Source organism: Penicillium macrosclerotiorum (assembly GCF_028827735.1).
Source record: "Penicillium macrosclerotiorum strain IBT 26536 chromosome Unknown utg000007l_segment0_segment0, whole genome shotgun sequence".
NCBI lineage: Eukaryota > Fungi > Ascomycota > Eurotiomycetes > Eurotiales > Aspergillaceae > Penicillium > Penicillium macrosclerotiorum.
Window position 1 is genome coordinate 2,076,491 of NW_026643086.1, and position 12,576 is coordinate 2,089,066.

The 12,576-nt window shown below is 51.1% G+C and overlaps 5 protein-coding genes across 5 annotated transcripts; 3 read left to right on the forward strand and 2 right to left on the reverse strand.

The window, feature by feature from the left end:
• Nucleotides 1-1,360: 1,360 nt before the first annotated feature.
• N7462_007577 (GNAT family N-acetyltransferase) lies at nt 1,361-2,140 on the forward strand (the record flags this gene model as incomplete). The annotated part of the gene is made up of 2 exons (XM_057079295.1): nt 1,361-1,811; nt 1,878-2,140. The coding sequence occupies 2 exons, from the start codon at nt 1,361-1,363 to the stop codon at nt 2,138-2,140; spliced, it is 714 nt and encodes a 237-aa protein (XP_056931965.1).
• A 1,985-nt stretch (nt 2,141-4,125) lies between these two features.
• On the forward strand, nt 4,126-5,323 carry N7462_007578 (aldo/keto reductase; the record flags this gene model as incomplete). Its single annotated transcript, XM_057079296.1, has 3 exons — nt 4,126-4,296; nt 4,368-4,724; nt 4,817-5,323. 3 exons carry the CDS (start codon nt 4,126-4,128, stop codon nt 5,321-5,323), a joined length of 1,035 nt encoding a protein of 344 aa, XP_056931966.1.
• Nucleotides 5,324-5,479: 156 nt separating this feature from the next.
• On the reverse strand, nt 5,480-5,800 carry N7462_007579 (uncharacterized protein; the record flags this gene model as incomplete). Its single annotated transcript, XM_057079297.1, has 1 exon — nt 5,480-5,800. The coding sequence occupies one exon, from the start codon at nt 5,798-5,800 to the stop codon at nt 5,480-5,482; it is 321 nt and encodes a 106-aa protein (XP_056931967.1).
• Nucleotides 5,801-6,524: 724 nt separating this feature from the next.
• Nucleotides 6,525-7,530, forward strand: N7462_007580 (uncharacterized protein; the record flags this gene model as incomplete). Its single annotated transcript, XM_057079298.1, has 2 exons — nt 6,525-6,678; nt 6,770-7,530. 2 exons carry the CDS (start codon nt 6,525-6,527, stop codon nt 7,528-7,530), a joined length of 915 nt encoding a protein of 304 aa, XP_056931968.1.
• Nucleotides 7,531-8,255: 725 nt separating this feature from the next.
• Nucleotides 8,256-10,046, reverse strand: N7462_007581 (uncharacterized protein; the record flags this gene model as incomplete). Its single annotated transcript, XM_057079299.1, has 1 exon — nt 8,256-10,046. One exon carries the CDS (start codon nt 10,044-10,046, stop codon nt 8,256-8,258), a length of 1,791 nt encoding a protein of 596 aa, XP_056931969.1.
• Between the last annotated feature and the right edge of the window lie 2,530 nt (nt 10,047-12,576).

A 12,576-nucleotide genomic window follows, 5' to 3' on the forward strand; every position in this document is an offset into this window, starting at 1 on the left:
TCATTGCAAAGTCGTCTTGATCTCCACGGCTCGTCCGGCGAGCAACTTCACCAAACTCTTCGAAATACCATGTATCTTCTCACAGTATCATTCCAATTCATTATATTTTGTCTCTCTGGATTGAAGTCACACTTGAGGAGCAGAATTCTAGGCCATTCCAATACTTAGAAATAACTCTCTCGGCTCGAGAGCGGACTAAGCTGGTTCTAAAAAGCTTAAGTAAGTACCACCATAATCAATTTTAAAGCAAAGAAGGTTGGTAATTTCAAGATGCATTTTGGTCAGAAAGGATCATTATGCTTGAAGAATTTAGATATGATATTGTGGTTAGTCTTGAAGCGTTGAAACGTACCTAGCTTTATGAGGGACTATGTATATCCAATCCTTCCTATTGCCAAGTATGCCCCGGCCTGTCCTGGAATATATTTAGCGTGGTGACTGACTACGGCGTAGTGGGTGTCCGCTGAAGTCTTCACAGGCGGAGCTAAAAGTTGCAGCCTAATGCTGCCTGACCTTTTATTTCCCCCTCCAAATTCTTTACCTTGTGCCAATTGGAAAGATAGCTGTATGGACTAGTTCAAGCGCGCATCTTTGTTTTTATTGTAAGGCCTTGGCCCAATGAGAGCATTGGGAACTACCTTGAATCTCCATTTTACTTACGAAAGTGAGCTACTGTATCACATAAGTTTCAGGCTGATGCGGGGTCGACCTAATTCAAGACCTTCAAATTCCCTACGATGACGAAGGTTGTGTATTTTGTTATCTCTAACGGATTAGTGGCCTCATTCATTGAGGTTTCGCACTTAGCCAACATCTGGAGCTATCCACTTTTGAAGGAGCGGAGGGTAGGCTTGTGCTATCAGTCGTGGCCGCTGGTCAAACGGTGACGACCGCTGAACTAGTGACCACTTCCAGTGGAATCACGGTTGCATCGCGAGGATTTGGAATGGCATCATATTGGTAATCAATAATGGAATCATAAACAGAAGGCTGAGTACCTCGCCTGCTCTTAAGCCTCAGCAATTTCTTTGGCATTGTAGCTCGGCCACGCCCAGCATGAAATGTAGTGATTACATTCTTTTGATATGTGAGCAAAGAAGGGAAACCAATGTGAGGACGGCAGACCGGTTTTGATTCAGGTGTTGGTCGATTTGTCCAAAAGGATCTCGTCGGTTGCCGAATACCGGGCCGACAGCCTTCAGATTTCGTTAAATGAGGCGCCGAAGGATTCGTCACCACCGTAGTCTCTTCGCGTCAAGGATCCGTGGAGGCGCAGGCTCCTAGGATCCGACACATATTGTTTGTCCTTTCTGTCCCAGACTACCTCAAACTTCAGTCTTCCTATTATCTCTTACCTAACATGGCTCCCTTTGAAATCTCTCAATGCAGTGTCGTCGATGGCGCAGCCCTAGCTGCCAACAGTATCCCCGCTTTCTGGGCAGACCCGAACTGGGTCCTGGCCTGGCGCCATCGGACCCTCGAGTATCACATTTCGCAGATAGCCCTGCGCTTTCCGCGAAACCTGCTGAACAACCGGGAGGCCTTGCGACATCAGAAAGCAGTGGATCTAGAGACGGGCCGCATACTCGGCTACGCACGATGGCGCCTGCCATCGTCTTATGAGACCAACCCAGATGATAGCACACCGACATGGCCTGAGGCTCAGGTCCCGGCGGTCGAGCCCGAGACGGAGACTGAGATCCGGCGGATTGCCGAAACCGTTGTTTGGGATCCCAATGGCGATGACAACGAGTTGTCAGATCGCGTGGACGCACTCAAGAAAGAAGTGACTCCAAAGACTCCGTATATCAGTAAGTTGCGCATCAACGTGCGAGTCTAGAGGAAATTATATCCCGGTCTGACCCGTCGTTTAACAGGTCTGGAATACCTTGCTGTGCATCCGGATAACCAGCGTAAAGGAGTAGGGACGGCATTGGTGAAGAGCGGGATGTACCAGGCGGACAAGATGAAGTTAAGAATTTTCGTCCACGCATTGAGAGAAGGAGCTGAGCTCTATAAACGAATTGGTTTTCAGCTCATAGCAGAGCTCATCCAGGACGACTCTGCGTATGGGGGCAGTGGGGAGTACGGTGCATATTTCTTCATCTATGAGCCTGGATCGAGGGCTAGTTCTGCATAACTCAGGGGTTTCCAAATATCCAACTTGAGCACAGTAAAGCCATCTTACTGTGAACTCACTTAGCTAGCATGCTTCCAAATGATATATAGTATCTAGTCCTAATCAGGTTTTCTGAGCTGATGGTAGCCTGAGATACCATTGATCCTGAGCTATCTGGTGAATGTATTTGCATCATTTTCTTGATTTATAATCATCTCTTGCTTCATGAAATTTTCTGCCATTTTCTCTTCTTTTCTGCCAACAATGGCGTTTACAACCATAAAGGGCAGAAAGGGGCTTACACTAAAATATACACAGGTTGAGAAACAAACGCTTCAAAACACACCATCTCCACAACCAACGGAGACGCTATTTGGAGGTAACTTTTTATCGAACTCTCCAAGTTCTTTAAGCTCATGGCGGCTGGCTGCAGGCTAGGCGGTAATACGGTGATCATCTCGTGTGCGGCTCTTCTATCTTTATTGATGTACTTCTCCGCGAGGCTCGCCTTCGAGAGTGTAGGCAGCTTGAAGAGCGTCTCAAGACAAGGTCCAGATCAATACAGATAGGAGGATACAAGGATGATAATACCGGCAATTCGGATCGCCCGAAGAAATATCAGCTTAAGGCACATGATCTCTATTTTTCCGGATCTATGCTTCCTCGCCGACCCTTAAAGGAAAATTATCATCAGATCAGGCAAAACCCTCGATGGTACCTCCGCCAAGAACTGATTAAGGATTGTATTGGGAATGAAGATTGTTGTGACCGAGGCTGCGGCTGCTGTGAAAGGCATCATATTGACCATGAAGTCAAAAAAGGAATTGGTCACTGTACGTTCGAATGTGGGTTCTGTGCTGACCACCGTGGGTTTGATTTACGGAAGAAGAAAAGAAAATGGTTGAAAAGCGGAATAGGATGCTTTGGAAGCAGAACCCAGCATATCTGATTCATGGCGAATGCTTATTTCTGCATGCCGAAGCGAATCGTTCCTCCGCGGAGAACTGGTTCATCTCGTCGCCTGTTCTTCTCGTGGTTTTCATCCACCTACGTATTTGCAATGGCTGTCTGCGTTGCCTGATTGCTATCTTATTTTGCTTGTCTGTTTTATTGGATTAAAGAGAATTTCATTTACATAGCCAGGTTTATTGTATACAAATCCATGTGGTCGATTGGCTTCATCAGATCACCAGAGAGAGTAAGGAAGAGCGTACTGATGATCCTTCTCAAAATAGCTGAGCAGCATACTGACTATGACTACTTTGCCAGCTGTCGTTCACGAAGACAAAAATTCGCTCCTCTCTCTCCACTACTATTACTCATTATTCCATTCCTACCGCTGTCATTATGTGTATGTAGAAGTATAGGCAGCCAGTATGTTGCGCATCCCTCTTTTTTCTAAGTTAACCGCCGGATATAGACGGAAACAATCAAGGGATTACCCCGGATTCGCAGCCGATCTATGGTCCGACCGATACTGTAACCAGTGAGCGAGTGCGCCGCATGACCGCCCACCGGGTAGCCGTCGGCTAAGTCAACGCTCGCTTGTGGATTTCGGCATGTCGAAGCTTCACCGATTTCAAGATTATTAATGCTTTATGGGGCAAGAGGTGCGCCTCATTTTGATTTCATGAAAATTATTTCTCTCATATCTTTCAAACTCGATTAGATCGATTTCAACCTAATTTATTCACTGTAAGCTCGTCTCCACTTCGTCCCTGCATGAGTCACTTTCTTGGGTTGCTAGGGAGTACCCCTCATATAGCGGTCATTGGACGTCCTGCCCTGACTCCAATTTGAACGAGCCGACCGGTTATTTGAAGTCAGTGGGACTTGGGACTTGCACTGATTCTGCATACGAGTATTCTAGGGATATCCCATATTTATCTTTGAACATTGTCTTTCGTCACAATGTCTAGCAACCAGATGCAATATACTCGGTAAGAATTGTCCCTCCGCGCTCCGAACGGGATTCCATGCGATGCGCAATAGCCGCAGCTTAAGTGCTGACGATCTGGACCGTCAGTTTGGGCAATTCGGGCCTGAAGATCTCTAAGATCATTCTGGGCACTATGTCCTATGGCAGTAAGGAATGGCAGGACTGGGTCTTGGACGAGGAGGAATCTTTAGCCCTGGTTGAGCACGCCTACAAGCAGGGCATCAACACCTGGGACACGGTAGGTATCAACAGACATGCTCCTTTGATTATGGCTGTCGTAAATTCCCTTCTGATGCAGGCCCAATCTAGGCAGACGTCTATTCCCATGGTCGATCGGAGGAGGTGATCGGCAAGGCCCTGAAGAAATTCAATATTCCCCGTAATCGCGTGGTCATTTTGACCAAGTGCTTCTACGGCGTTGATGACGAAGGCAAGTTCCCGCCGATCTGGGCGTCCGCTCGAAATGAGGGGGAATTTGTCAACCGAGTTGGCCTGTCCCGCAAGCACATCTTCGACGCCGTGGATGCCAGCGTCGAACGCCTGGGCACCTACATTGATGTGCTTCAGATCCACCGTCTCGACCGTGACACTCCCCGTGAGGAGATCATGAAAGCGCTGAATGATGTCGTGGAGAGCGGCAAGGTGCGCTATATTGGCGCGAGCTCGGTATGTGCGCCATTTCTTTTACCCTCTCTCTTCTTTGCCGGGGATTGTGAAGCACCAGCATATGTGTTTTTCTAACTACCGGATTCTGTCAGATGGCCGCCTGGGAGTTCCAAGCCTTGCAGAACATTGCGGCCCGCAATGGCTGGCACCAGTTCATCTCGATGCAGAACTACCACAACCTGATCGCCCGCGAGGAGGAGCGCGAGATGATCCCTTACTGCTTAGACAGCGGCGTGGGGCTTATTCCATGGTCTCCGATGGCGCGTGGTGTGCTCACCCGGCCATGGGGCTCGCGCTCGACCGTGCGTGAGAACACCGACGGCGCCCTGAAAGCGCTTATCCGCAGTCGCGAGACGGAGTCCGACAAGGCCATTGTGGACCGAGTTGAGGAGCTGGCGGGCAAGAAGGGCGTTAGCATGGCGCAGATTGCTCTGGCTTGGTCCTTGAGTCACCCCAACGAGTGCCCGATCGTGGGTCTCAACAGCACCGCCCGCATTGACGAGGCGGTCGCCAGTTTGCAGGTCCAGTTGAGCCCGGAAGAAATTGAGTATCTGGAGGAGCCGTATGTGCCTAAGGGGATTGCACCGCTGGAACGGTAAAGGGCCAATGTCATGGAACATGTTGGGACCCCAACAGCTGCTTGGATTATTAGTTACCATATAAAGTACGGCACTGACATAGGGTTAGGGTAGTTGACAGTGCAAATTGAATAATGTAAGGGACTGTCAGATCCATAGTTCTTTGATAATGTTCGGCTACCGGTTCATGGGCTCCGAGAATTCCCATGTCATGCCGTCTATCGATGAATCCTCTGTGCTCGTCTCGCCGTACGCCTGTGGAGATGTGGCGTCCGCGATTACTGCGGTTGAATTGAACTGCTGCACGGATGTGCTGGCTGATGCACCAGAAAGACCACTAAGGCGAGGAAAAGTCAGCACGGACTCGACCGACCCATCGTCGTTCTGAACCGATGAGAACCATGATTTGGTACCGTAATTAGGAGTGAACGAAAAGCGCATGGGGGGGTCGGGATTGTTGTTGCACGACATGACGGCATCCTCACGCTCTTTCTGCATTATCTCGATTCCTCTTCGATCCTCGCAAATTGCATGCCTCATTCATCTGCCCTCCGTTTCTCTATTGAAAATTAATCGATCGTATATTTAATTAAGATTACCTTTCTGGCCTGCACCTCGATTCCCGCCAACTGTCAACTTTCCCGGAAAACGAGCCAACTCGGGATTGGAATTCGGACTGCTGAGCCTTTTGACTCGTCCATGAGATCCACCCAGGCGTTCTCCCAATATGGTTGAACGAAGCACGTCACAGCCTGAGTGGAACCTGGCGACTCTGAAGACAAGCAAGAGTATGCAAAAGTTGCAGTTCTCAGATCCGTTCTTGCTCTTGGGCCAGGGCCAATCCCTATCACGACCCTCAAGCTCGCACATCGTTCCTCCCAATTAAGTCATGGGACTCGGTTTCCATTGCTTCCTATTATTATCGGTTTGTCTCATGGTTCCATGAAGGTTTGTCCTCACATCCACGTAAATACGTGGTACTCTTGATCTCGAAAGGATGTACAGGCAACGTGGCTCCAGAAGCTATGAAGATGACTGGACAGAGATTCGCCATGGATTTTTCTTGGCTGGTCTCTATAGCATTTTTATTCCTTCTCTTCCGATAAGTTGCTCTTTCATATAGCCAGAGATCGCCCTTCAAGTCGTTCGTCAAGTCATTCGTTTACTTGTCAATCCGAGATCCATTCTGTTTCTACCGTGCGGGGGAGGCCTTTTCTTCAACATGTATGCTTTTACCGTGTCCCAGAGCTGGACACCCACTGTCTCGACATATACCGTTGAGCCTGCTAAGGTTTACAATGGTGGCTACAATTCATCTGGCAATATCCAGCTCCGTATTGGCAACGGTGGTGCTGGCCAAAGTGGTCTGATCGAGGGTATGTTGAACAGGAACCAAAAGCCCCTCAAAAGCACAACGGTATCCATTTGAGGGAAATAGAGCTTATATCTTGCTAACATGCCCGCCAGCTCTCGCAAACGCCTTCATCAAGACTAGCGTCCAGAATGGCTCCGACCCCTTCGAGGTCGCCTGGTACAAGTCTGACACCACAGAGTCCATCAACTACCTCAAGGACGGCACCGTCGACATCGGCATCACCTACGTGCCCGCAGCCGAGCAGGTCGCCATCACCAAAGGCATTGCCAAGTCGCCCGCCTGGTACACATGGCGCGACCACTTCCTGCTCGTCGGTCCGAAGTCCAACCCGGCCAAACTGTCAGCCGACCAGGACATCAAGACAATGTTCTCGAATCTGTACAGCACAGCGGAGGCCGGCAACACCGACCCGCCGGTACGCTTTCTGACGCGCTACGACAAGTCCGCAACCAACATCAAAGAATCGCAGCTGTGGATCGAGATCGGCGAGGTCCCTTGGGCCACGGCCTACTCAACCTGGTACCACCAATACGTTGCGTACCCGATCCAGGCGTTGACGGCCGCCATCACCCTGGGCGAGTACACCCTCACCGACCGCGGCACGTATCTTTCCATCTCACCCGAGCTTCAGAGCCAGACTACTATTTACAAGGCTGCCACTGACAGCGCATCCGACCCGCTGCTGAACCCGGCCCATATCCTCATCGGCAAGGACGCCAAGAACGAGAAAATGGCTGATCAGTTCGCCCAGTGGGCTATCAGTGCCGAGGGCCAGCACGTTATCACCAGCTTCAAGAAAAACGGCCAGCAATTGTACACGGGGGCTCCAGCAGATAAGACTGTCCAGTTCTAAGTGTTGGATGAATCGGGGGAGGCTGGTCTTGTGAGTGTTCGTTTAAAGGAAGACAAGCCATTTTTGGTGTGTTTACCCAAATTCTTGAGAGGTTATAGGACTTTTTTTTCTCACTGCTAAACATACGTATATCTATATCTATATCTATATCTATATCTATATATATAGATATGTAATGCTCTAATAAAAGGATTTAATCCCTAGCTTGATGCCAGTACACGGTTCAAGTGTCTGAGGGAAGGGGCATGCTTCGTAAATATATAAAAAGGGCATAACACGTATGTACGGTGACATGTAAATCATAAACGTTGAAAATGCAGAAGAAATGTTCATTGAAGGGTGGTCAAACGGATTTTGAAAAGGGTACAGAACCAATGTGATCGTATATCTACATAGGTATCTACTTGACATGGGATTTGTGTCGCGCCATCTCTATCATGGCAGGAGGGGAAAAAATGGAGTACCGGGGGAAGTCCTTTGTGAGGCAATGGAGGTTGGAGAGGTTGGGAAAGAATGGAGGAGTTGAATGCGTCGTAAAAGAGAAGAGAGTAACAAGATCTGTACCAGACAGATGATAAGCGCTATAGAAGAAATGGGAGAAAGAGGCAACGCCAAAGCCAGATGCAATCCAGGGCAGGAGAAATAAAATGCCGGGGAGGGGGATACAGTGTCGCTGACAAGAATATGCAAGGGTATACGGTATACATGTGTCGGGCATCAGGTGCTCAATGAGTCCCGCTCTTTCGGTGGAAGATCGTAAAAATGGAGCTAAGTCGGTGTCGCCGTTTTTGTTTGACGTCACTGTCCTTGGAGAGCTGGTCGGAGGCGCCATCCAAACTGAAGTCCGGGGTGCGGTCCGCATTCAGAACTGATCCGGACGTGGCAGCAGCGGGCTGAGCTTCAGATTTCGAAAACTTGGAGCGGTCGGGTTGATGAGATGACGGCTCGGGTTCGACCGAAGCTTGCCGCAGCGACGGCGGTCGAGAGACGACAATGTCGCGACGGTTCTCACCGGTGTTGGGTAACATACTGTGGCGGTTGAGGCGGTTGCTGATCCCTGAGGCAGTGCGACGCTTAGCTCGATCCATAAAGGCAGCACCGGTTGAGTTGGAACGCTTCGAGAGACTGCCGAAGGAATTGGCTCCTTCAGCTGGCGTAATAGTGTTGGATCGGCGCATGCTGGTGATCGACATGCACCGCTTGCCGCCGTTGGGAAGCTCCTTCACCGGAGACAATTCGTCCCGATCAACTGCATTCTCGTTCTCGTTCTTGATGGAAATGGGCGACGCATATCGGGATGGAGTCGGTGAGACCACCGTTTTGACATTCGGCGCCGAAATGGGATCTCCATAGTTGAAGTTATGGGACCAGCCTTCGCGGAAAGCGACCCAAATCCCAGTGACGATGATCAGCGTCCGAAGACCATCGTCTAATTTAACTGTGTCGTTTGTATCTACCGGTGCCTCGGTGTCGGACATGTCACTGGCCACGGACATCCCCGAGCTTGGGGTCGTGGGTCCGGTGCTGGACCGAGCCACGGCCGAGTATTCATCGTTGATTTCGAGCTGATTCTTCGTCATAGAGGCGATCACGGGGTGTCGGCGAGTGTTGGGGTCAATAACACTGAACGTGAAGCGCTTGTTATCTTCCTGCGATTGTGATCCAGGCACCGGCGGCGCAGATACGCGACGACTCCGGCCCCCGCGCAGGGCCCATCGCATGACCTGAACCACCCCGTTCTCGAAGCGGGCAACAAACTCGTACGAGCCACTGGGCAGCGGCGTTGCTTCCCAAACCGGGCCAAAGTTCAAACAGATCTCGGCTTTACCTTTGGAGCGAGCATCTTCGTGAAGCATCTGACAAATGGTAGCCACCACCTCGCGTTGGTCCTCGTCGTCATCTTCTGAGCTGGCTTGTTTCTCCGGAATGCTGGCCACCGTCCGCTCGTACAGTTCACTCATCACAATAATCAAGTCGTTCGGACCCAGTCCATTCCTCTGTCGAAACATTGCGGGGAATTTGCGCGCTAACCGGGGTAAATACAAGGTGGACGGGAGGATATCTAGAATCGGCAGGGGCCGAGGGGTTTGCGACACCTGCTGCAGTTGTAGGAGGAGTTTCGGCCGCATTTTGAGTCGCTTATGTCGCGCATGATGCGCCGGGTGGGCGAGCTGGTATGAGGTCTTGGGCCGGGTGGACTTCTTGGAGGAGCTATAGGAACGATTCGCCTTGGGCCGGGCGAGCGCTGGTGGAATACCTTGGGTGGACGATTCGCCCTGCGTGGGGGATGATGCAACGGGGCTCATGGTTCCACGGGATTCAGAGCCTGTCAGTGTGGACGACGGGACCGGATCAGTCGTTGCTCTGGCACGGTTATAGAACGTGTCCAGGAAGGGCAGAGTAGGAAGAGAGAAACCGGCGTAGGCGTTGGAAGCTGGCGGGGATTCTGGCTGAGCGCAGGGTTCATTGATGTGAGCTGCTGCGGCATCCGCGGTGAGGCCAAGATTCAGCAGCATTCTTGGACTCTAGCGGAGCCAACATCGGTCTCCCCAGTACTCCCTGAATTCCCCGAATGCCTTTGGGATTGTCCAGGGCGCACTGGCGACAGTTCAGGATTGATATGGCTGCCCCCAATCCACGTACACAGGCCGGTCAACGCGTCAGCTGCGGGGAAGAGGCTTAGACCGGGGTGGGATCGCAGTAGGCCACAGCCTTGCCAGCGGAGTGGAGCTCGAGAGGGGAAGGAGCGATTCGAGGAAATGTATGGAAATATGAGGAAATATGAGGAGATTTGAGGAAATTCGAGGCAGGTCAGGGGAGGGAAGAGATGGGCATGCAGAAAAAGAAGAAAGGAAAGGGCGAAGGGCAAGAGAGTGGGATTATACGATGTGCGGAGGATGTGCAGGATGTGCAAGATGTGCAAGATGTGTAGGGCTGGGGAGGTGGCTGAAGTGGATGATTGATTGATTGATTGGTGTAGGGCGTAGTGCGTAATGTGCAGTAGATGGGCAAGTTAAGAAAGTGGCCAGCACGATGGGTCGATGTACGGCCAGGAGTATAAGACGCAAGGTGCAAGGGGGCAGGAAAAGAATCATGGATTATGAAGGGGCGGTCAGCCTTATACCACCAGGGACGTATAGAGGGTGGACCACCACCATGGGCCGAAAGGGCCTCCGACCCGTGGAGGAAGCTGCTCGACCATCCCAAATACCAACATCCAGCCGCCCGCGAGGGCTGAACAACAGCTCCACTCCGCTCAGCATCTGATCCTGACGGAATCGGCCCCTGCGGCCTCCGACACATCCGGAGTCCGGACGATCGTGGGATGCAGTGCGGCTCCGACAAGCCAAGAACCGACAGAACCCAGGTACGTCGCCCTCCAAAGCGCCCGCCAACCAAACGTACAACCCCCAGCGTCATGCGAAAATGCCTCGTCTCCTCCGACAGGTGCTTGGCGCGCCCATTGACAAGAACTATTCGCCTTATTCGCCCCTCCAAACTAGCCCTGGCCATGATCCAGGATGATGACTGGTCGCACGGCGAACGGCGGCATCATAATGACTTGTTGTAGGATTTCCTAGGCCTCCTGAATCTATCTGATCGATCCTGTCTTATACCCTGTTGACCCTGTTCGAGGGAGGGGCGAAAACTATGTCATCCTCGATCGCACGACTATAGGACCAAGTTTTTATGTCGATGCTTGATCTTCATCGGGTGATTGTTATGTACTTTCCCTTCCTGATACACCGCAATGAGAATAAGTACAGGGCATTGTCTCGAAGTTCCATCGAGGTGTCAAGTCCCGATTGTATGGAGTATCCGTATACTATACTCCGTGATGATCTCACAACCCTCGGCTGATCTTCTACTTCGAACTTTCCAAAGCTGACTAACGGACACCATCTCAAAGGTCAATTTGCCCGCCAAATAACCACGAGGGGCCTTCTTTCGGTCCCAGTCTCGATGGGTGGGGGGAGGGGGGTGGTCATGGCGACCGACAGACTTTTTTTTCTCGTTGGCGTCTCCGCCTGTCGTGGCTCCATGTCTATACGAGAAATTCATTTGTTGAACGCGATTTTCGATGGAGATGGTCCGACCGTCCGTGGAGCGGTCTCTAAGTGCCCAGGCAACCGGCGCCGCCCTCGCCGATAGATCAATCAGCCGAAAAAGAGAATAGAAAAATAGTAATCACGATGATTATGCTTTGTCTGATCAACGTTCGGCCTCGGCGCGGCGCAACTGCGGGCAAGAAGACCGAATGCCGCCCCGGCAGGAACCGGCCAGATTGATGCGCCGAAGAGCATCAGGCCCACCCTGGACCGGACTTCAAGAGACGCAGGTTTGAATCATAACGTGGACGGAATCGACCCGAACTTTATTTGCGTCTGACACTCTCTTGGAGAGCTAGGAAGCGGCACAAGTCACCCCTTTCAGCTGCTGACGGGCAATTTATGATCAATGTGGTCCAATGTACATCAGGACAGTTGGATGTAAGCTGTTAGCTGTAAGCTGTCGAGTGCTTTTTCCCTCACTCTCGTCATCTTGCTTCACCAGCGTTCGACTCCTTGCTGAGCTCATTGGCTTGGCAACAAAGCTCGATAGGGCTGAAGTGAGGATTGTTCCATGGGTCTAATCCCGGCGGGTTTCGACCCTGAAAAAAAAAATATGCTCGGCGGGTGACCAATCCAGGTTTCGGTCCTGTTGTCATGTGTCAGCCAGAGTGACTAGTAATGTGGGATTTTGAACATTTGAGGTAGTTCTTACGCTTATGGTGATTCGGTCAACCGTTTTGCCACTGTGGACACTTACTCATACTTCTCATACTTGAGGGTACGTAGTAGAATGAGGTACACGGGAGGTATACTGCACTTGTCGTTGTACAGGCACTAAAAGATATGACTTGTATGTGCAACCTGGTGCTCGTGATTTGCTCCCCCTCGAATTTCCGTGGTCTTTGTCATCGGAGGCCCTTTGGTCGCATGAACACCTGCAGAATTGATCGCCGCTCGGGTGTCCAGCAATGGCTTTCGCCCATCGTCTAGTGCC